We start from the raw sequence: 24,955 nt of genomic DNA, 5'->3' as shown, positions 1-24,955 counted from the left end.
TATGATTTTTTTATATAAAATGTTATTTTCTTTTAATATTCAAGGTTCCCTTAGATGAGTATTTGTTGCTTCAGGCAAGTTATCTCTGCAGCGCAATCCTGATTACATGTCTTCATTTCAAATGTTTGTGTTGTGTCTCAGATGTTTGCTTTTAATTTAATTCATACTCTGTTGTAATCCAGTATATGATGATGGTTAGCAGCCTGGAGAACATATGGCAGGATAAGGTAGTTTTTTTAGGAACCTGTTGAAGAACAGAGGGTTTACTGCGTGTGCCAGTGTGATGCATTTTTGAAAACTCAATAAAGATCTTTGGACCAGATTCAGCTATGGAGTAAGTTCCGTACCAGCTGGCTGCCTGCACCTAAACCATGCTGAGCAGGCAGCAGGACCTTTGGCCACAAGAAGTTGTGAGATGAGCTATTTGACCAAATCCTAAACCTCACCAGAAGACACACAAAAGCCCTCCAGTGGCCTATTAACCCCCAGAGCCCTAACTTATTTGAAAAGTGCCTTAAAAATCTTTTCCAGATGTCAGTATTAATGGGCACAGTGATAGACAATACAGTAATGTACTCCTGGAAAGCTGATGAGCGTCACTTATGAGACGGTCCTTGTTGGTCAAGTGATTCTTACTGCAAAATTCTTACAGATGACTTATGAGCAAAGGTACTTTTTTCAGCTTCAGGAAATGGGCACTTTGCCTCACAGCATACTAGTAGTTTTGACTGTATTTCTTATCCCATTTGATTTAAGTGTAAAACACTCATGCTCCCTCTACTGGCTCTTTATCAGCAAAGCCCAAAATAATATGAGCCAAATTTTCAAAGTGCCCTCAGCACAGATGCCACATTTGCTCTGACAATATTACACACATAACTGCTTGTGGATCTTGCACACACATATAGTGCTTGCAGTACTGTCAAGCAGTTAGAGGTCTGGCTGCTTAGTTTTCATGTATAGAAGCATTTGCACTCAAAAATGTGAGTTTTTGCAGAACTGTGGGTGACAAAGTTAGAGGGTTTGGAAAATTTAGGCATGTAGGATCTTAATTATTTTTAATAATTATACAATATTTTTTGTTTCTATAATGGATTTCAAATGAAGAACTGAGGGCTTCAAAAAATAATTAATTAAGCCTCTAAACACTCCTGGGATGTAGGGAAGTATTATCATAATTGTACAGATGACCTTTTAGCCAAAGCTGAGGATCATTCTCTTTGACCAGTTAGCCACCTTCGACAGAGTCAACCATACTCTTCTTCTTGAAATCTTGTCCTCCCTTGGCTTCTATGACTCTGCTCTCTCCTGGTTGTCCTCCTACCTCTCTAATTGCTCCTGCAGAGGGTCCTTTGGAGGATATCCTCAGCTTTCTCTGAGGGTTCCAAACAGGGCTCTGTCCTTTGTCTTCTTCTATTCTCCCTCTACACCATATCTTTACTTTGGGTAATTTCATCCACAAACACAAATTTAACTACTATCTCTACAACTTAGGGCTTGTCTACACTGGCACTTTACAGCGTTGCAACTAAAAACACCCCCTGAGCGCAGCAAGTTTCAGCACTGTAAAGCACCAGTGTAGACAGTGCACCAGCACTGGGAGCATGGCTCCCAGCGCTGGAAGCTATGCCCCTCATGGAGGTGGTTTTTTTAGAGCTCTGGAAGAGCCATGGCAGTGCTTTAACATTGCCAGTGTAGACTAGCCCTTAGAGATGTACCTCTTTGCTCCAGACCTGTCTCTTTCTGTCCAAACTAAAATCTCAGCCTGTCTCAGTGTCAGGGCTGGGCCTGGGACAGCCTGCATGTATGGATCAGTTACCAAGTTGCAGTCAGGAGATGAGTAGCAGAGTTGGGTCAAGCCAGGTCAAGATGTTAGGAAGTTAGGGTCAGGAACTGAGTTGCAGACAGAAGGCAAGTAGCAAAGTCAGGGTCAGGTCAGGCAGGGTCAGGTGCTGAGTTGCATGGAGGAGGCAAGTAGCAGAGTCTGTGGCTCACAGCAAGGCAAGGTCTGGAGCAGAAGCAAGCAAATAGTTTGCATCATTGCTCAGACAGCTTGCTATGATGACTTCTTGGTTTATATACCAGCATGAGCCAATCAGTGGGCTGTGGGGGGCTACCACTCAGGCCCTTCTGGGTGCACATCCTGCAGCATGCAGCTTCACAGACTTCCTTAGAAGAAACCCAGCCTGAGCTTCTGATGGTGATGTGGAAGTGTTGGCAGCCTAGAACACCCATGGGCCCAGGATCTGGTCCAAGAAGTTCTTATGCTTGGTGACATCTCCTCATATCTGTCAGCACAAGCTCAACATGGCTAAAACAGAGTTCTTAATCTTTTCCTTTCCCTTTCCAGAAAATCCTTCTTGCTATCTCCTTTCTTGATCATTGAGGACATCACCACCATTCTACCTGTCCACTCAAATCCATAACCAGGGCATCATCTTGGACTCTGACATCTCTGACTCCTCATGTCCATTTATGTCTAAATCTTACAGATTCTTTCTGTAAAACACCTCTAAGGCCTGGTCTACACTATGAGTTTAATTCGAATTTAGCAGCATTAAATCGAACTAACCCTGCATGCATCCACACAACAAAGCCATTTACTTCGAAATAAAGGGCTCTTAAAATTGATTTCTGTACTCCTCCCCGACGAGGGGAGTAGCGCCGAAATCAATATTGCCATTTTGAATTAGGGTTAGTGTGGCCGCAATTCGATGGTATTGGCCTCCGGGAACTATCCCACAGTGCACTATTGTGACCGCTCTGGACAGCAATCTGAACTTGGATGCACTGGCCAGATAGACAGGAAAAGCCACGAACTTTTGAATTTCATTTCCTGTTTGCCCAGCGTGGAGAGCACAGGTGACCATGCAGAGTCATCAGCACAGGTAACCATGCAGTACGAGAATCGAAAAAGAGCACCATCATGGACCGTACGGGAGGTACTGGATCTGATCGCTATATGGGGAGAGGATTCAGTGCTAGCAGAACTACGTTCCAAAGACGAAATGCCAAAACTTTTGAAAAAATCTCCAAGGACATGATGGAGAGAGGCCACAATAGGCACTCATATCAGTGCTGCGTGAAAGTTAAGGAGCTCAGACAAGCCTATCAAAAAATAAAGGAGGCAAACAGTCGCTCCGGGTCAGAGCCACAGACATGCCGCTTCTATGCTGAGCTGTATGCAATTCTAGGGGGGGCCGCCACCACTACCCCACCTCTGACCGTGGATTCCGAGACGGGGGTAATCTCAGCCATGCCTGAGGATTCTGTGGACAGGGAAGATGAGGAGGAGGAGGATGACAACGAGCTTGCGGAGAGCACACAGCACTCCGTTTTCCCCAACAGCCAGGGTCTTTTTCTCAGCCTGACTGAAGTACCCTCCCAACCCCCAGACAATGAGGCCATGGAAGGGACCTCTGGTGAGTGTACCTTTGTAAATATAAAACATGGTTTAAAATCAAGCGTATTTTAATGATTAATTTGCCCAGAAGACTTGGTTTGCATTTGCGGCTAGTACAGCTACTGGAAAAGTCTGATAATGTGTCTGGGGATGGAGCGAAAATCCTCCAGGGACATCTCCATGAAGCTCTCCTGGAGATACTCCAAAAGCCTTTCCAGAAGATTTCTGGGCAGTGCAGCCTTATTCCGTCCTCCATGGTAGGAGACTTGACCACGCCATGTTAGTAGCAAATAATCTGGTATCATTGCATGACAAAGCCTGGCAGCGGATGGTCCCGGTGTTTGCTGGCATTCAAGCAACATCCGTTCTTTATCTCACTGTGTTATCCTCTGGAGAGTGATATCATTCATGGTAACCTGGATGAAATATGGGAATTTAATTAAGGGGACAGAGGTGGCCGTTCCTACTGGGCTGTTTGCCTGTGGCTGAAAAGAAATCCTTCCCTGCAGTTAGCCAAGCAGGGGCCGGGGGGGGGGAGGGGAAATTGGTGCTGAGCTTTTCGCGTTTGGCTAGCAGGGATCTTCCCTGATACCAGCCACACGGTGGGGGAAGGGATAAAGCGATCATGCCAGAGAATTGGATGTGGGGGGGTTAGTTTGGTTTCTGCTGCTGCACGTTAACAGGAAAACCGCAGCACTCAACAGGCTTTGCTTGGTATGTGGGAAAGGAACCGAAAGACAATGGCTTACCATGGCCGCATGCAAGCCAAATTCTGTTGCCCAGACCTGCATCTGTGCTCTCTAACACCAAAGCCGCAAGCACTCAATATTAAGATGCAAAATGCGACCTTGTACTGAAATCACATGTGCTATGTAATGTGAATAGTGTTGTTCACCGTGAAAGAGTATAAGCATTGTTCTGTAAAATGTATCTTTTTAAATACTTATCTACCTTTTTTCCCTCCCTCCCGCAGCTGCAAATTTTTCAAGCCTCCCTCCTCCGTCCCGAAGGCTATCTCAGATAAGGCGGCGGAAAAAAAAAAGGACGCGAGACGAAATGTTCTCTGAAATCATGGAATCCACCCGCAATGAAAGAGCTCATCTGAATGAGTGGAAGGACACGGTATCAAAGTACAGGAAAGATGCTAGTGAACGTGAGGTCATGAGGGACGCTCAAGATGAGAGGTGCCAGGCTGCAACGCTGGGGCTGGTGCGTGATCAAACGGACATGCTCCGGTGTCTGGTGGAGCTTCAGGAATGGCAGCAGGATCACAGAGTGCTGCTGCAGCCGCTGTGTAACCTCCCTCCCCCCTCACCGTGTTCCATAGCCTCCTCACCCAGATGTGTAAGAACGCAGGGGGGAAGGCTCCGTGCATCCTCCCACTCCACCCCAGTGGACAGCCCAACCGAAAGGCTGTCATTATACTGAACTTTTTTAGTGGCCTTTTCCTTCCCTCCTATCTTCCTCCGAAACCCCACCTGGGCTACCTTGTCAGTTCTCTCCCTATGTTTATAATCAATTAATAAAGAATACATGATTTTTAAACAATAGTGACTTTATTTCCTTTGAAAGCAAGGTGTGATCGAAGGAGGGAGGGTAGTTTGATTACAGGAAATGAGTCAATCAAGGGTGCGGGTTTTCAACAAACAGAACTTTCACACCGTAGCCTGGCCAGTCATGAAACTGTTTTTCAAAGCTTCTCTGATGCGCAGCGCTACCTGGTGTGCTCTTCTAATTGCCCTGGTGTCTGGCTGCGTGTAATCAGCAGCCAGGTGATTTGTCTAAGCCTCCCACCCCGCCATAAAGTTCTCCCCCTTACTCTCACAGAGATTGTGGAGCACACAGCAAGCAGCAATAACAATGGGAATATTGGTTTGGCTGAGGTCTGAGCGAGTCAGTAACATGCGCCAGCAACCCTTTAAACGTCCAAATGCACATTCTACCTCCATTCTGCACTTGCTCACCCAGTAGTTGAATAGCTCCTGACTACTGTCCAGGCTGCCCGTGTATGGCTTCATGAGCCATGGCATTAAGGGGTAGGCTGGGTCCCCAAGGATAACTATGGGCATTTCAACATCCCCAACGGTTATTTTCTGGTCTGGGAAGTAAATCTCTTGCTGCAGCCGTTTAAACAGAGTAGTGTTCCTGAAGACACGAGCATCATGGACCCTTCCCTGCCATCCCATGTTGATATTGGTGAAACGTCCCTTGTGATAAATAAATATAAATAAATTAATGGAGATATCCCATCTCCTAGAACTGGAAGGGACCTTGAAAGGTCATAAAGTCCAGCCCTCTGCCTTCACTAGCAGGACCAAGTACTGATTTTGCCCCAGATCCCTAAGTGGCCCCCTCAAGGATTGAACTCACAACCCTGGGTTTAGCAGGCCAATGCTCAAACCACTGAGCTGTTCCTCCCCACCAGTGCTTGCAGCACCATTGAAAAGTACCCCTTGCGGTCTATGTACTGGCTACCCTGGTGCCAAGATAGGGATATGGGTTCCATCTATCGCCCCACCACAGTTAGGGAATCCCATTGCAGCAAAGCCATCTACTATGACCTGCACATTTCCTAGAGTCACTACCTTTGGTAGCAGCAGCTCAGTGATTGCTTTGCTATTTGCATCACAGCAGCCCTCACAGTAGATTTGCCCACTCCAAATTGATTCCCGACTGACCAGTAGCTGTCTGGCGTTGCAAGCTTCCACAGGGCTATCACCACTCGCTTCTCAACTGTGAGGGCTGCTCTCATCTTGGTATTCTGGCACTTCAGGGCAGGGGAAAGCAAGTCACAAAGTTCCATGAAAGTGCTCTTACGCATGCGAAAGTTTCGCAGCCACTGGGAATCGTCCCACACCTGCAACACTATGCGGTCCCACCAGTCTGTGCTTGTTTCCCGGACCCAGAATCGGCGTTTCATGGCTATAACCTGCCCCATTAGCAGCATGATCTCCAAAGCGCCAGGGCCTGCGGTTTGATAGAATTCCATTTCCATGTCCTCATTCGTCTCGTCTCCGCTGCCGTAGCCTGCTCCTCCTCGCCTGGTTTTGCAGGTTCTGGTTCAGCATAAACTTCACGGTAACGTGTGAGGTGTTTACAATGTTCATGACTGCTGTCTTGAGCTGAGCAGGCTCCATGCTTGCCAGGGTATGGTGTCTGCACTGTTCACCCAGGAAAAAAGGCGCGAAACGGTTGTCTGCCATTGCTTTCCTGGAGGGAGGGGGAGGATGTACCCAGAACCACCCGCGCCAATGTTTTTGGCCCCATCAGGCATTGGGATCTCAACCCAGAATTCCAATGGGTGGAGGAGACTGCGGGAACTATGGGATAGCTACCCACAGTGCAACACTCCGGAAGTCGACGCTAGCCTCGGTACATGGACGCACACCGCCGAATTACTGTGCTTAGTGTGGCTGCATACACTCGACTTTATACAATTGGTTGCAAAAAATCGAATTCTGTACATTCAGATTAATCCCGTAGTGTAGACATACCCTAAGATATGGCCTTTCCTATCAATTCTCACAGCTAAAACTCTCATCTAGGCTGTCATAATTTCATGTCTCAGTTACTGCAACATCCTTTTCTCTGGCCTTGAGAAATGCAGTCTTGTCCCAGTCATATCCATTCAGAATGGTGCTACAAAGATCATGTTCCAAGTCCATTGTTTTGACCATGTTCTATCTCTTTGTATCCCTTAATTGGCTCCTCCTTCTCTATAGTATAAAAATAAGCTACTTATCTTCACTTTCAGGCCCTTCATGGCCTATTTCTCTCCCTCTCCCACACACACACACTTATCTCTCATTCAATGTCAAAAGGTTGACTCTTGTCTCTGATCAGCCCATAATATCAGCCTCCATTCCCTCTTTTTAAATTTTCAAACAAACATGTTTGTGCTTTTTCTCATGCTGCCCCTCACCCTTGGAAGGAGCTCCCTATAAACATCCATAAACCCAGATAATTGTTCTCCTTCAAATCCCTATTTAAAAATTTTCTTTGCTGTGATGTCTACACAAAAATTGACAATGGTAGGCTGCTAGTATGCTGAGACCACAGCCTCTGAGGATGACTAATAGACTCATTGCTTTCTTGTACTCCCCTTTTGTCTGTCTGTATCTCTACTGTCTCTTGTCTTATACTTAGATTGGGGCAGGGATTATCTTTTTGTTCCGTGTTTATACAGTACCTTGCACAAAGGAGCCCCAGTCTTAGACCAGGTCTCTGAGGTGCTATGATAATACAAGCAATAAATAATAATACAGATGGGTAAACCGAGGCATAGAAAGTTAAATAATATGCCCAAGGTCACATAGCGAGTCACTGGCAGAGTCCAGAACCCTTGACTCTTAGTCCTTAATTTAATCACTTAACCAAAATTCCTAGAAAATTAGCAATAATCAGAAGTTAATGTTTATTTATATAATCTTGATAATACAGAAGCATCTTTGGGGGGGGGGGAGATTAATTTAAATCTTGAGAACATAACCAAATGGAGGTCCATTACTTATTTTGAGTCTAAATTACTTAGTGTCATTTTAAGATATTTTAAGTCTCTAAATACTGTTATTCTAAACTTTGCATTTTAAACTGAAGTTTTCTTTTCATTTACTTTAAATGTTTGCAAGTGAATTTAGAGCTCACGAAAGTGCAAGACCAACACAGAGCCTGAATAATCTCCACTGCTTTGCACCTTGTGTAGCCAGGTACAATAGAAACTGGAATACACTATGTAAATATACCCTTGATACAAGAAACCAAAGATCCCTATCTTGGTGGATGCTAGGTGCCTATTAGCAGTGTTGGACAGCTGGTACCATAATAAGAAACTGACTGACCAGAAACAGAGAATAAAACAACATCTGTTTAGCTATGAATGAACAGTGCTAACTATACTCCTCAATATATGTTCCATTCTATATGCATCCGAAGAAGTGGGCTGTAGTCCACGAAAGCTTATGCTCTAATAAATTTGTTAGTCTCTAAGGTGCCACAAGTACTCCTGTTCTTTTTGCGGATACAGACTAACACGGCTGCTACTCTGAAACCAGTGCTAACTTTGAGTTTTTGGTCTCTCTTTCGCTGAACTCCAGACAGGACCTAAAAGGCTTTGCTGATGAGCAGCAATAATAAGGATCTCATATCTGGAATATCAGACCTATTCCCCATGGGGCCAATCACAGACCAGTTCTATAACTTTAATGTGGATTAGCCTGGCTCTCAGATGTGTGGATTAGGGGCCTGTTACTCCAGTTTTTACCCAGGATAACTCCACTAAAATCACTGGAGTTACACCAGTGTAAAAGTAGAGTAATGAAATGGTGACTCTGGCCCCAAGCATATAGTACAAGAATCTTTGACAAAAACAGATTGCTTTTCCTTTTCCTTTCTTTAGTCTATACATGAATGAAAGTAAAAATATTATGATACTATAACAATTAGAGAAATATTATTTGATCGTGGCTCTGTCTCTAGTGGATAGCAGTATCACTGATTTAAAACAGATTGAATATAGCTTCTTTTGTCTGCTTTACTGACTACAATTGTTTATACTATACATTTAGAAGCAATTATTCAAAGGCTGCTGACAGCTCTATTCTTGGACACATTGTTCCATATTTAACCCAGTTGTTGCTATTAATATGCACATGTACCCTACTTCTTCATTTTGTAACTCTTGAGGAACTAACATCCTTCCAGTAAAATACTACTTTAAATTAGGCTAAGGACTGAAAGGATCTTTCACTGAATTGTTCATTTCTATTCTCTTCTTTTTGAGGACTTTAATGAGATGAAACGGTATGCATCCTTGAAGTGGTGAAAACCCTGGGATAAGTTTTAGAGTACTCCCAGTTTATTCACTTCAAAGTCATCCAGAGTCCAGAAACTTCCCACTGAAAACTAAAAGAAAGAAAATGGACTTCATGCTAATGTAATGATTTTTTCCCACTGCAGTCAGTGAACTTGCACAGAGATGAAAAAAACCTAGACTTTCCCCCTTCATTTGATTTAATTTACATTTGTTTCCACCCTTCTAACTTTCAACCAGAACTAGAAATGGAAGTGCCAGAATATAGGAATTTGAGAGGCTGTTCTTGTGGTAGTTCTAGCTCAACCACAACAGGAATTACTGCCACAGAAGTTCCCTCCCACAAAGCTCAATCTCAGGAGATTTCCAGATCCAAGAAATCTGATTGGCTTGGATGTTTGTTATATTGCCAAAACTTTTGGGTGCTCCTCCAAACCATCCTTCTGAACTTTTTTGAAGTTATCCCATCACTAGAGGAAAATTTAGACATATGAATAATGTAACTTATTCTTGACCTCTCCTACACTGTTAGAAATAAACAAGGGCATTATAAATATGACTGCAATTAGTAAAACTTACCGAGTTACCAGTGGCCATTATTAAACAATTTGCAAGGATGAAATTAAACAGTGTCAAAATCTTCATTCTCAGGAAACTGCAAAAGAAAGTAACAATGAAATCTGCATTAATTTAAATCTGTTTTATTTAGTCCTTTAAAATCATCCAGGCGCTATTTTCACTATATTTAAAATAAGTGTGTGTGCGGGGGGGAACTGTTTTGGGTGGGGGCAGGGAAACACAGACTTTCTTTATACATCATGAACAAGCCAAAAAAAAAAAAGGCAGCATAAAATCATTTCCCCCCCTTGCACACCACTTTTAATAGATCACCAATATTCATTTGAATGAGTACTGAAAATATATTTTCATGTAAAGATATGCAGAGGCTAGGAAATCACAAAATTGCAAGAATGCAAAACAAAAAAACAAAAACCTCCCTCCCATTGACTTTGATAGAAGCAGACTTGGGATAATGTTGAGGCTGCACTGGTCCTTGAGAAAATATGGACAAGACAGACAATATAAAAGGTAGGACCCTTGACTCTAAGGGTATGTCTACACTACGAAATTAGGTTGAATTTATAGAAGCCGGTTTTATAGATATCAGTTTTATACAATCGATTGTGTGTGTCCCCACATAAAATGCTCTAAGTGCATTAAGTCGGCGGACCGCGTCCACAGTACCGAGGCTAGCGTCGACTTCCGGAGTGTTGCACTGTGGGTAGCTATCCCACAGTTCCGGCAGTCTCCGCTGCCCATTGGAATTCTGGGTTGAGATCCCAATGCCTGATGATGCAAAAACAGTGTCGCGGGGGGTTCTGTGTACATGTCGTCAGGCCCCTCCCCTCCGTCAAAGCAACGGCAGACAATCAATTTGCGCCTTTTTACCTGGGTTACATGTGCAGACAACATACCACAGCAAGTATGGAGCCCGCTCAGCTCAGCTCACCGTCACCATATGTCATCTGGGTGCCGGCAGACGTGGTACTGCATTGCTACACAGCAGCAGCTAATTGCCTTTTGGCGGTAGACGGTGCAGTATGACTGGTAGCCATCATCAGCTATCTGGGTGCTGGCAGATGTGGAGCTGCATTGCTACACAGCCGCAGCTTCTTGCCCTTTAGCAGTGGATGGTGTATTATGATTGATATCCATCATCGTCATATTCCTCAGTGAGTTCAATCAGAGGCACCCGGGAAAGTTCTTCAGCAGATTCCTCTAAGAAATACTGAACCAAACTTTCCACTCTGGACATCTGATTCTTTACGATTATGGCTATCAGTCGTATTACATCATTTTCTGCCACGCACCCAGAAGATACCGATGACTATCAGTCATGCTGCACCGTCTGCTGCCAGCTTAAGATGTAAAAAATAGATAGACCAGATTTGTTCTGTATTCATTTGCAGGCTACGGCAGCGGAGACGAGAGTAATGAGGACATGGACATGGAATTCTATCAAACCGCAGGCCCTGGCGCTTTGGAGATCATGCTGTTAATGGGGCAGGTTATAGCCGTGAAACGCTGATTCTGGGCCCGGGAAACAAGCACAGACTGGTGGGACCGCATAGTGTTGCAGGTGTGGGACGATTCCCAGCGGCTGCGAGACTTTTGCATGCGTAAGGGCACTTTCATGGAACTTTGTGACTTGCTTTCCCCTGCCCTGAAGCACCAGAATACCAGGATGAGAGCAGCCCTCACAGTTGAGAAGCGAGTGGCGATAGCCCTGTGGAAGCTTGCAACGCCAGACAGCTACCGGTCAGTCGGGAATCAATTTGGAGTGGGCAAATCTACTGTGGGGGCTGCTGTGATCCAAGTTGCCAGGGCAATCAAAGACCTGCTGATATCAAGGGTAGTGACTCTGGGAAACGTGCAGGTCATAGTGGATGGCTTTGCTGCAATGGGATTCCCAAACTATGGTGCGGCGATAGACGGAACTCATATCCCTATCTTGTCACCGGAGCACCAAGCCACCGAGTACATAAATCACAAGGGGTACTTTTCAATGCTGCTGCAAGCCCTGGTGGATCACAAGGGACATTTCACCAACATCAATGTGGGATGGCCGAGAAAGGTACATGATGCTCGCGATTTCAGGCACTCTGGTCTGTTTTGGAAGCTGGAGGAAGGGACTTTCTTCCCGGACCAGAAAATAACCATTGGGGATGTTGAAATGCCTATTGTTATCCTTGAGGACCCAGCCTACCCCTTAATGCCGTGGCTCATGAAGACGTACACAGGCAGCCTGGACAGTAGTCAGGACCTGTTCAACTATAGGCTGAGCAAGTGCCGAATGGTGGTGGAATGTGCATTTGGACGTTTAAAAGCGCGCTGGTGCAGCTTACTGACTCGGATAGACCTCAGCGAAACCAATATCCCCATTGTTATTGCTGCTTGCTGTGCGCTCCACAATATCTGTGAGAGTAAGGGGGAGACATTTATGGTGGGGTGGGAGGTTGAGGCAAATCGCCTGGCCACTGATTACGTGCAGCCAGACACCAGGGCAGTTAGAAGAGTACAGCAGGGCACGGGGCGCATCAGAGAAGCTTTGAAAATGAGTTTTGTGACTGGCCAGGCTACAGTGTGAAACTTCTGTTTGTTTCTCCTTGATGAACCCTCCGCCCCCCCCAGTTCACTTTACTTCCCTGTAAACCAACCACCCACCCTCCCCTCCCCCCTTCGAGCACCGCTTGCAGAGGTAATAAAGTCATTGTTACTTCTCATTCATCCATTCTTTATTAATTCATCACACAACTAGGGGGATAATTGCCAAGGTAGCCCGGGATGGGTGGGGGAGGAGCGAAGGAAAAGGACACACTGCAGTTTAAAACTTTAAAACTTTAACACTTATTGAAGGCCAGCCTTCCGATGCTTGGGCAATCATCTGGGGTGGAGTGACTGAGTGGCCGGAGGCCCCCCCACCATGTTCTTGGGCGTCTGGGTGAGGAGGCAATGGGACTTTGGGAGGAGGGCTGTTGGTTACACAGGGGCTGTAGCGGCCCCTCTCTGCTCCTGCTGCCTTTCCTGCAGCTCAACCATATGCTGGAGCATATCAGTTTGATGCTCCAGCAGCCGGAGCATCGACTCTTGCCTTCTTTCTGCAAGCTGACGCCACCTATCATCTTCAGCCCACCACTTGCTCTGTTCAGCCTGCGATTCAGCCCGCCATCTCTCCTCTCATTCATATTGTGCTTTTTTGCACTCTGACATTGACTGCCTCCACACATTCTGCTGTGCTCTTTCAGCATGGGAGGACATCTGGAGCTCCGTGAACATATCATCCCGAGTCAGCCATTTTCTCCTTCTAATCTTCGTTAGCCTCTGTGAAGGAGAAACATTTGCAGCTGGTGGAGGAGAAGGGAGAGGTGGTTAAAAAAGACACATTTTAGAGAACAATGGGTATACTCTTTCATGTTAAATTTTGCTGTTCACATTACACAGCACACGTGCTTTCGTTACAAGGTCCCATTTTTCCTCTTATATTGAGGGCCTGCTGGTTTGGTGTGAGAGATCACTCACGCAGTGCCAGGCAACAGAATTCGGCTTGCAGGCAGCCATGGTAAGCCACAGTCTTTTGGCTTTTTTAACCTTCATAACATGTGGGAATTGTTTCAAACAGCAGCACCCTCATTTCCCATTCCAAGGACCCATTGGGTTGGCCATTTAAAATGGGTTTGCAATGTAAAAGGAGGGGCTGGGGTTTCCGGGTTAACATGCAGCACAAACTCAACTACCCCCCCTCCCACACACACCCAATTCTCTGGGATGATCACTTCACCCCTCCCCCCCACCGCGTGGCTAACAGCGGGGAACATTTCTGTTCAGCCGAGCAGGAACGGGCACCTCTGAATGTCCCCTTAATAAAATCACCCCATTTCAACCAGGTGACTGTGAATGATATCACTCTCCTGAGGATAACAAAGAGAGATAAGGAATGGATGTTGTCTGCATGCCAGCGAACACCGGGACCATACGCTGCCATGCTTTGTTATGCAATGATTCCAGACTATGTGCTACTGGCCTGGCGTGGTAAAGTGTCCTACCATGGCGGACGGGATAAGGCAGCCCTCCCCAGAAACCTTTTGCAAAGGCTTTGGGAGTACATGAAGGAGAGCTTTCTGGAGATGTCCCTGGAGGATTTCCGCTCCATCCCCATTGTTAACAAAGTTAACAGACTTTTCTAGTAGCTGTACTGGCCGCGATTGCCAGGGCAAATTAATCATTAATCATTAAACACGCTTGCTTTTAAACCATGTGTAATATTTACAGAGGGACACTCACCAGAGGTCCCTGGTGTGCCCTCAGGGTCTGGGAGCATGCCTTGGGTGAGTTCTGGGGTTACTGGTTCCAGGTCCAGGGTGATAAACATATCCTGGCTGTTGGGGAAACCGGTTTCTCCGCTTCCTTGCTGTGAGCTCTCTTCATTGTCTTCATCATCATCTTCCTCGTACCCCGAACCCGCTTCCCTGTTTCGTGTTTCTCCATTGATGGAGTCAAAGCACACGGTTGGGGTAGTGGTGGCTGCACCCCCTAGCATCACATGCAGCTCTGCGTAGAAACAGCATGTTTGCGGCTCTGCCCCGGACCTTCCGTTTGCCTCTCTGGCTTTGTGGTAGGCTTGCCTTAGCTCCTTAATTTTCATGCGACACTGCTGTGCGTCCCTGTTATGGCCTCTGTCCTGCATGGCCTTTGAGACCTTTTCTAATAATTTGCCATTTCGTTTACTGCTACGGAGTTCAGCTAGCACTGATTTGTCTCCCCATATGACGAGCAGATCCTGTACCTCCCGTTCGGTCCATGATGGAGCTCTTTTGTGATCCTGGGACTCCATCATGGTTACCTGTGCTGATGAGCTCTACGTGGTCACCTGTGCTCTCCACATTGGGCAAACAGGAAATGAAATTCAAAAGTTCGCGGGGCTTTTCCTGTCTACCTGGTCAGTGCATCTGAGTTGAGAGTGCTGTCCAGAGCGGTCACAATGAAGCACTGTGGGATAGCTCCCGGAGGCCAATAACATCGAATTCCGTCCACACTACCCCAAATCCGACCCGAAAGGCCGATTTTAGCGTTAATCCCCTTGTCGGAGTGGAGTAAAGAAACCGGTTTAAAGGGCCCTTTAAGTCGAAAAAAAGGGCTTCGTCGTGTGGACTTGTCCAGGCTTAATTCGATTTAACGCTGCTAAAGTCGACCTAAACTCGTAGTGTAGACCAGGCCTAAGTTACAACAACAGAACTGAAAGCTGAATTTGGCCTGAAATAGAGAAGATGTTTGCTATGAAGCCCTCCCGTCAGCAGGAAAGAATAGAAGATAATCAGACCTCTGCCACAGAATTATTGTTAGAAATATGTAGAATAGAAACTGTGATATTCAGCTTCCAGTCCACTGATGACAAGATATAGGGTTGCCAACCCTCCAGGATTGGCCTGGAATCTCCAGGAATTAAAGATTAATCTTTAATTAAAGATTATGTCAGGGGATGAAACCTCCAGGAATACAGCCAACCAAAATTAGCAACCTCAGACAAGAACTGCTTTTGAAAAAAAATTTTGGGAGTATGTTGTACTGTACAGTACATGAGATTTTAAAATGCTGTGCTTGAGTTGTAAACTATTATTATATCATATTCCCAAAAAAATTACATTAAAAAGCTCTTATGACCATAGTATTTCAGTGCCTCAACATTAATAAAATTAGCCTCACAACTTCCTGTTTGGTAGGGCAGTGTTATTATCCTCACTTTAGAGATGGGGAACTATGGGCTTGTCTACATGAGAAAGCTGCATTGATTTAACTTGAATTGGGGTTTTTAATTGATTTAGTTAAACTGGTGCAAACTGCTGTATAGACATTCATTTCAGTTTAAGAGTAGCTTATTTCAGTTTAACTAAAATCAATTCCTAATTGACTTTAAGTAAACCAAAATAAGCCCGGTTTAAACCAAAATAAGAGTGTCCATGGAGCCTTTTGCACTAATTAAATTAGTTTTAAAAACAATTTCAATTAAACCAATGCAAATTTGTGGTTAGACAAGGCCTAATATACAGAGAGATTAAGGTTCAATTTTAACAAAGCACTTCAGCATGTGCGTGATAGAAAATAGCTTTTATGGAAATTTCTACTTGGTTTATTTACGCATGCATGTGCAATGCGAATGGAACACTGGCAGATCGTTCTTTATATTGTGAAACAAAAAACAGTGTGCATGTGTGAAGTATGTTTTTTTTAAACTCTTATAACCCAGCCAAATCAGATCTAATGGTCACGAGACCTCTGAAAAGCACATGTCTTAGAGGCTATGACCCTGCCAAATGTCAAGTTTCTATCACCTTCATTTTGCAGATCTTTTGATTTTGTAGAAAAGATGCATTTTTCCAACCGTGTAATTTACTATGCTTGAAAATGGCTCATCTGTTTTTGCTGAAATGTTCAGAACAGAAATCATTCTGGGACAGAGAGCAAATTATCAAATTTCAGCCCAAAATTTAAAACTTTGAGGAAACTGAAAATGACCATTTAGAATGAAAAAGCCTGGGCAATGTTAACATAAGTGTTGCTATGTGCCATGGACTGAAATTTTTAAAGTTACCTAGGGGATTTGGATACCAAACTCCCATTAGTTTTAATGGCAATTGAGCATCCAGTTCTCTTAGGGAAGATTTGAAAAAAAAAATCACATTTTATATTAAGGTTACATTTAGAAAAAAATTATGAAGGGTTAATAAATGATTAATAGATGTTTTAATAATGGTTAATCAATTGTTAGAATCTAATAAGCCAAGCCAAATAACCATGGTTTATAAGCTCTATAAAACCTACCACGAATGTGCTGCTGACAGTCTCTAATGTTACTCATACCTGTAGTAAGCTTCTAATATCTATTGATCACTGTCTAGCCTTTATAAACTTTTCATAAATGTGACTTATAAAGTATGATCTGAAAATCTCAGCCTTGACTATTTGTCATACATTTTCTGAATCATAACCTTAAATTGTTTCCCATACTGACCAGATATTATTATAGGCATTATATTATCTGAATATTTAATTTAAACTCAGAGGACCAAATTCTGCTCTTATTTACACCACTGCAACCCTATTTCAGTTTTAATGAAAGCAGAATTTACAAAACCTGCCTGTCATTGAACTCTGACATTAATCTGGATTTCAAATACTTTGAACCATGACAAACCTGAGGCACTTTCACATATCTGTGTAGTCATTCTCTTGTTGCAGCTACTCTAGTCTAGAAAGCAGCTGTTGCCACCTGTTGCAATGATTTTCTTTCAGTCATGGGAGATGAGTGACCTAAGAGTACATCACTAGCTGGGGAACCTGCACGTGACCTTTAGTTTCTAGCTTTGACTATCTCGGTCATACTACTTATTCTACATACAGTTGTGATTAAGATATATTGTCTAGGACTTGAGGATTGTATTTCTTTCATTTAATAATTCATGTTCATCTGGTATGCATAACTGCAGGCATTTATTTTCGTAAACTGCACACTAATCTCCACAGTCCAACTGTTCCACAGAGAGCTCACAAATCTGAAGGGCTCGAATGGAGTGTCAATCCTTCAAGGACTGAACATCATTCTAACTAGAGTAACTTCATTTTTTAAAGGGAGTAGCAAACACACTTTAAATAGGTGTTGATGCAAAAGCAGATTTTACTCATCAGAGTTCTTTCAGTTAGCCTACACCTCTTACAGTATGTTTGAGCTATTGCATGTAAGCTATAGATAAGGTGTAGGAGTTTAGAATTTGTGCAGTTGAGATTGTATATTGTATGCAAATGAAGTAACCTTTCTATTTAAAGGGTTGCTCATTTAAATGAAGTCTCTCTTATGGAGAGGTACACAAGGATTGGAGTTGGAAGCTCACTGGAATACAACTTTGGCTATATCAGCTCTAGCACAGCCAAGAGAAGGGTCACTGATATGATATCTGGTATAAAATTCACCTCTTTGGCTTAGCTTTCCTATTTTGTTTATTTCTTCATATTTCAAATACATAAGGTAAAAGGGACCACTTGTGAGTCCAGGTTGTAGAATTGGGCATTTAATGTATAATGCAACTCCTCCCTTTGCACCTAATTAGACCTCCCTTCCAATATAACTTGCAGCAGGACCCCCACTGATTTTTATTAACAAAAAGTCATGATTCAGGATTAGCTGTACCTCTGTCTCTCAGGTTGGAATCCTGTGCTTCACCCCACTTTTAGACTGGGTCTCTAGGTTACAGTACCCTGGTTTATCAACTTTGTTTCCTTAGTTAGCTCAACAAAGTTTGGCACCTGCCCGAAATTTCCCTTCAGGAGCAGTGATCTGAATGAAAATGCAAGTGACAGACACCTTCTTCAAAACAAAGTATTATTTATTTATCCACAGAAACATAACAATCAGAGAGAAAATGGACTGCAAGATAGAATGGAGAGTCTACGGGGACTATCTGTGACTCCATGGTAAGACTGTTACAGTGATCCAGGAGTTCACATTAGTCACTGGCTTAGTGAAATTTAATTATAGAACATACCACCAGTTTGGGGTGTCTGCCCTATTTTGACAGCCTGAGCCTGCCCTGAGGTAGGCACTCTCAATCATGAGCCACTCCAGACAGACATCATGACAGTCTACATCCTCATGCTAATCTCATTGCCTATTTAAACAGTTAAATTCATTTTACATAGTTACTTAAAACTTAATCAGAAATGTCCTTACAGGATAAAACAATTAATTAAGAAAGTCTCTCCCTACACTAGGGTCAATGATTACAAATAAACAAACATTCACATATTAAATCAGCAAGCAAGCCTATTCATTCCAATAAAGCTGCCACGCTATTAAATAAATAGTCACAGCACAGCTGAAATCAGTCACATGATTTTAGTGAACATTTTTCTGTTACTGACTTTAGTGACTCCAAAGAGATAATATGTGCTGAATAATTATAAAGACGACTTTCCCTCTAACATCAACATTTGCCCATAAAGGAAACAGAAATTGTACTCATAGGAACTCTTCCCCTGAAAAACCTTCAAGGTGGATAACAGATCTTACAGATTCACTGTCATCAGTTTGCCACACACCATGAAGGGCCATAGGTAAAGATAAAAAATTAAAGAAAGTTCTTCTCATCTGAAGACACAAACTACTACCACTTGATCCAAAGGAGAATCATCTTTAGGTAAAGCAGTATTAAGTCTTATGAGATGTTCTGACATTCCATCCCTAAGAGGATAGTGGTACCCATACACTAGCTAAGACATTATGTGGGGAGGGGATGTGTATGGCTCTCTGAGAGATTTTAAATTATTTCACTGAAGAAAAAAAAACAGGTAGGTGTCTTTAAAGTTTCTTCTTCCATGCCATCCTTATGCATGGAATTTCTTCCCACTATTTATGCTCTAGTCAGACTTCCCATCTGTTCAAATTCCTCCTAAAATCACTTATCCTTCCACGTCCTTCGGTGGTAATACACCAAATAGACATTAAAACCATAAAAAAAACTTTACACTGCTAAAATATTGGACTCTCGATGTGTGATTTTGTTTTGGTTTTGCCTGCCTGAATTCTGTAGATTGCAAGCTATGTGGGATTTGCACTGTGTCATCTGTGTTTGTACTGTGCCAAGAACATCAATAAAATAATAATAATAGGCAGGAACCTTTGCAGCGAAGTGAAGTCTCCTGCCAAAAATGTAATTTGGTCAGTATATGACCTTCAGGGAAATATTTTTCTCCTTGCATTCTTAAGAATTATTAAAAGCTAAACCATTCTCGTGAACAAGTAATCATTACTTATTCAAGTTCTGCACTGTCTTATATTAGGTAATAATATCTCTGGAAATGCACTCACTTTTTCTGCAATGCAGTCAATGATTTTAGCCCATTTTAAGGCCTAAAAAACAATCTTGTCATAGTTCATACATCAATGTATTAAAATATATTTAGGACTACAGATCTTAGTTTATTGAATAACAACTAAATGTTTTAGCAAAACATCTAGATCCACCCTTAACACAATCAACCATTAGAGATCATTAGAACAATACATTATTGGTTCAAAAATATGTCCATTTTTACTCAGCACTGTAGAAAGCACCCCAAATCCCTGCTTACACCCTCAAGCCCACATACCACCTTTACCTTTACTCTCTAGACACAACTTACGATTGTTAAATCTTCCTAGCTGATGCAAAGAATTCCACAGCCTTTCCTAGAGCAAGATTGTTTTTGCTATTGAATTCTGTAGAGTTGAGACTTAGGTCTCTTATGAGTCAGTGAGCAGGAATGTTACTGAGGAGTTGCAGTGATCAAGACTGTAACTAAATTGCAACACAGGAAAGAGAAGACTATAATATAGTGCCTAATATACAAATTGAAAAATAAATTAATAAAAAAGAAAGGAAGAAGGAAGAAAGAATCCATTCCTTTCTATGGCCCTGATCCAGGAAAGCATTCCTCATCAGGACAGCACATGTTTAACATTAAGCACATGCTTAAGTGCTTTCCCGAACTAAATTTGTTAGGCTTCAGAAACACACAAGCATGTTTAACTTACTGAATCAATAGACTAGTAAGATTAATTTACAGCTGTGTAATAGATAGTACATTGTAGAGCTGGGAGAGTAAGGAATGTCTGCAAAAACACACAAACAAAGTAATGTAGAGGGAGCCAAAGGGGCTAGAGACAGATAATAGTGGTTGATACAAGGCAGGACATTCTAACTATGATGAACAAACACAGGGAACATTTATTATTGTTTTAGTGACATCTTATAGGCACATGAGCCTACTGACTTTGTTGGGACATAGTCATACTGCTATGGTCTAATTTAGAGCTGGACGAACATACATTTTCCATGTATGTTTCTTTGCGGATCCAGGCCTAGACTCTCAACTAGTGTAAATTGGCTAAACTCCATTGACTTTAGTGGGGCTATGCCAGTTTACCCAGTTAATGATCTGGCCACCCAAGTCTATGAATAAGCTACTCTTCGACAACTTACAACCAGACATGAGGGAAAATTCGTCAAACACCGTGAATTACTCACTCATCTCTCAGCTCATTTCTTAAAATCAATTACAAAAATTATATCGCTGTTGCTCACTTCTATGCTAAATCTCATAAAACTTTAAACTTCTCATGTGCATGGTGACATCAGTCAATCCATGCTGTGAATTGACAGTCAACTTCAAGGCCAATAGAACTTTAAAAAGCCACCTATTTTCTTATGTCGATGTTTAAAAGAAATTACTTCAGTCAAAGAAAGCAGAGGGTCTTTCTTCATGTTATGAGCCTTTTTAGCTGTGCTGCTGCTGCAGCAGTATTTTATCTGGAAGAATTTCAAGAGCTTGTAAAATCAGTAGGTCCAAGATAATGAATGTGTTCATAAAGTCAGCCATTTGTCACTCAAACTCAAAAGAGGCTGCAAGCAGACAAGAATTTGTTAGGTAAACTGAATTGTTAGGAGGTTTTTTTTTTTTTCTGATAAGCTATAATGCAAGTGTTAAGCACCATTTATAAAAAATGGAGCTTCATCTCTTCTTATGTGGCAGCCTGGAAAGTTTCAAATCACCTTCAGCTGTCATGTAAAAACATGTATGGGTCAAAGATTGTACAAGCATGAAATGGTAGCTCTGTGCATGCCAAAATTTACTTTTACTCCATCTGTTATGAATTAATTTGTTTACACAATTCATGGCTTTTTTTTTTTTTTTGGTTTGTGAAATGTCCAGAATAAAGATAAAACATGTAATGGACTTGATTCTAAAGTCGGCTAAAACCACATTTTAAATTGTGTCCCAAGGACATACAGTATTATATATCCAGCAAGAGGATTCTCAAATTGTCTTACACACATATGCTGAGCCAGTAACAAAAATGCCTTTATAAGAAGTGGCTAGAATGTTTGGTAGTTTAGCCGAGATTATATTTTTAAAGTATTTTTTACTCTGGATGCCGAAATCTGATTAATCAAAGCAAAAAGATCTTTGTCTTTCCTTAATACTTTTGTACTCTTTGATTAATGTATTTTTTTAGTATTTCACACCATTAATGATTTGTTGCTTCTATCACTTTTATGTAGTAATCATATCTTGAAAAAGGTAATTTATTTGCAACTGATACAGCACATAATTTAAATCAGATCTGCCAGCCTCAGCTTTGTAATTTTTTCCTATTAACTTAAAATCATTGTGAGTCCAATTTTAAAAAAACAGCCTTTAAGTTTTGCATGTATGAAGTAGATTAGAGAATGACTAAAACATTAACCTTGCACGTTTAAAGCCTGCTTAGATCATTATCACAACAAAGAAGCTGCTATTTAACAGAATAATATTGTATTTCAACATCATAAATGTATTTCATGAATAAAAGCACATATATGCTTTGAGCGTGTGCATAGCAGATAGACATGTTAAAAGACACAGTCTCACTTTTACACAAGACAGACCAAATTCAGCCCTGATAAATAAATAAATTAATGGAGATATCCTATTTCCTAGAACTGGAAGGGACCTTGAAAGGTCATTGAGTCCACCCCCCATGCCTTCACTGGTAGGGCCAAGTACTGATTTTGCCCCAGATCCCTAAGTGGCCCCCTTGAGGATTGAACTCACACTGCTGGTTTAGCAGGCCAATGCTCAAACCACTGAGCTATCCCTCCCCCTTTGGCTAAATTACCATATGTGATGTAAGTGGTACAACTCTACTGACTTCCATAAAATTGCTCTAGCTCAGTGGTTCTCAGACTTACTTGATCGGGTCCCCCTTCTTTGTGTCTGTAGTCATTTACGCTACCCCCTCCAAGTACATATATCACCACCCAGCTCTGAAGGCAGAGCAGAGAGCAGCAGCTGCTGGCTGGGCACTCAGCTCTGAAGCCAGTGCCGTGCCAGCAGCAGCACAGAAGTAAGGGTTGTGCCCCATTGTCACCCTTACTTCTGTGCTGCTGCTGGCACCCTGGGACTGACAGCCGGAGCCCCGCTGCCTCCAGATGAGGGATTGGGGAGTGGGGGAAGGAGAGCCTGAGCTCAAAGTGTCTCCTGGTGAGGGATTGAAGGGAGAGAGAAGGAGAGCCCAAGCCTGGGCTGCCTACCAGTGAGGGAGTGGAGTTGGGTGGGAAGGAGAGACCGTGCTTGGGGCTTTGGCTGGTTCCCTTTATTCCCACCTCCCAGGTATTCACAACTTTTCTGCATGAGACCTAGCCAACCAGGGCTGACAGCCAGAGCTCTTCAATAAAAAAAAAAAAAAAAAAAAAAAAAGCACACTGTTTGCGCCTCCTTTGGGAGGCCTGCCCCATAGTTTGAGAACCGCTACTCTAGCTTGTATAAGGCCTCATTTTGAATCATCATATATAATATGCTGCCCTGTCATTCAACAGTTAGAGTGACTAGAAACTCAAAGTCCTTTATATGTGACCAAAAATACCTAACAATTAGATTGTTAGTAAAAATGCAGATATAATTTTTAAATAGCTAAATAAAGTTAACAACTCTTTATACTCCATATAGTATTTTGGAGTCATATTTATGAAAAACAGCATACTTTGAAAAAACATATTTTTTTCCTTTTAGGGCTGATCTACTCACAGTTTATGTAACAATTTAAATAGAATCCACGTTAGTTAAGTGGGAGTTGTTCCCTTATGTGGAGATTCTGAAACTGATTTACATACAGCAATTTAACTAAATCAGCTACAAAACAAAATAAGCTATATTAATGTAAGGCACTCTTGCTGGTGCACAAAGTGTGTGTTGACTCTCTCTCATTCCTGCTGAACTGAAAGTGAAATGCGAAATGGCTTCAAAGTGCACAAAGCCAATAGAAACAAATAATAGGCCAAATTCAAAAGTGGTTTAAGTTATATCAGTATGTGGGTGAAAATAAGTGGTAATTCATATGAGGAGGTGGAAGGGTGGTGGTTGTATCAGAAAAAAACAAACAGGAGAGTATAAAAAGGTATAACATAAAGCACCTTGCCTCCACCAGTTCTGTCTTACTGCCATTGCATGCCTGCTCCTCCATCCCTACTCTTCGGTGTTTATACTTATTTAGTGACATATCCACTTACTCAGCAGCATGGTAGTTAACCCATAATTTACCTCACCATTAAATTTGGCCCATAGTCTTTGTTAAGTTAAATGGTGGCATCACTGCAAAAACTCATATGTTACATATCTCCCTGGAGATCAAATCCATACTTCTTATAACTGAATACTGGCTTCCTTGGGTAGAATTCTTTCAGAAATGGAATGAGTTGTTTCTCCTTCAATTTAATATAGGGCTGTCCCTTTAGCCAACATTCAAGAAGTAGCAAGTTGTTTCCATGAGAAGGATAGATTGATGATGGGGGGGGAATTACACGTGAATTTTTATATGTTAATATTATCAATGAAAATATTATCGACATTGTTTTGCTCTGCTGGATGTAGCAATCAAGGGCTATGTCTACTTTTTGAAAAAATGCTAATTATTACTTTTTATTTTCTTTGCTTGAAAACTCTCCTGTAGATATGATGGAAACTATTTACCAAGTAATTCCAGAATTATAATTTGACTGTATTTTCAGCTTTAAGTCTTACTTTCTTTCAAATTTTCTAGAAAAATTCTCCCTTCTACTAAAAATTTCCCTTCAAATTTTAAGAAGAGTGAGCATTTTTGTTTTAGGGGACAGAAATTAGCATTATAATAGAGTCCTGTTGCAACCTTAACTGTGGAGTTGTTGCAATCTCTTCATACCATCAGAACTGAGCACACTGTAGCCGTAGCCCCACTGAGTGAAGAAATATGGCGAGATTAAGTGTATGTCATCAAAACATGCCAGTGCAGTTCAACAAAGGACAGTATGAAGTAAGCAATTATGTTAGAAATGTGTCAGTAATATTTAGATTATAAATCTAATCAAAACATGTCAAAGCCACCCTAACTTTTATGTCCATGTGTTCACTAGTTTAAATTTGATTTACATATATGAGATTCATTACTACAAGTATTTGTTCATTTTTAAAAACTGATTCATAAAAGCAACTGCACACTTTAAGAATAATTGCACAGGCTTTCTTGGGTAAGAGGCACCTAAAATATCTCTCCCCAACAATGGAAGATGAACAAGCAGGGCCGGCTCCAGGCACCAGCTGAGCAAGCTGGTGCTTGGGGCGACAGACTGTTCGAGGCGGCA

At 42.2% G+C, this 24,955-nt stretch overlaps 3 protein-coding genes across 9 annotated transcripts in view; 2 read left to right on the top strand and 1 right to left on the bottom strand.

The window, feature by feature from the left end:
- LOC135984072 (uncharacterized) overlaps positions 1 to 2,478 on the top strand; it is an 82,024-nt gene extending 79,546 nt beyond the window's left edge. The window contains exon 5 of the mRNA XM_065598511.1: positions 2,351 to 2,478. The gene's annotated coding sequence lies outside the window, so the exon portion shown is untranslated. The remainder of the gene's footprint in view (positions 1 to 2,350) is intronic.
- Positions 1 to 24,955, bottom strand: part of FGL1 (fibrinogen like 1) — a 56,435-nt gene that overhangs the window by 24,592 nt on the left and 6,888 nt on the right. For 5 of the 7 annotated variants that reach the window (XM_065598013.1, XM_065598014.1, XM_042841941.2 and 2 more), the window contains one exon: positions 9,792 to 9,867. In XM_065598013.1, coding sequence (XP_065454085.1) covers positions 9,792 to 9,867 — 76 coding nt within the window. Of the gene's footprint in view, positions 1 to 9,791; positions 9,868 to 19,943; positions 20,084 to 24,955 lie in introns of those variants that run through there. The other 2 variants (XM_042841940.2, XM_042841942.2) reach the window with 1 other exon arrangement.
- On the top strand, positions 2,795 to 4,948 carry LOC135983971 (uncharacterized). The gene is made up of 2 exons (XM_065598018.1): positions 2,795 to 3,422; positions 4,377 to 4,948. Exons 1-2 carry the CDS (start codon positions 2,927 to 2,929, stop codon positions 4,829 to 4,831), a joined length of 951 nt encoding a protein of 316 aa, XP_065454090.1. The 5' UTR covers positions 2,795 to 2,926; the 3' UTR covers positions 4,832 to 4,948.

Source organism: Chrysemys picta, chromosome 5 (assembly GCF_011386835.1).
Source record: "Chrysemys picta bellii isolate R12L10 chromosome 5, ASM1138683v2, whole genome shotgun sequence".
In the NCBI taxonomy this organism is placed as follows: domain Eukaryota; kingdom Metazoa; phylum Chordata; order Testudines; family Emydidae; genus Chrysemys; species Chrysemys picta.
Note: the sequence above shows the minus strand (reverse complement) of the source record. Positions and strands in the feature narration are given on the sequence as shown.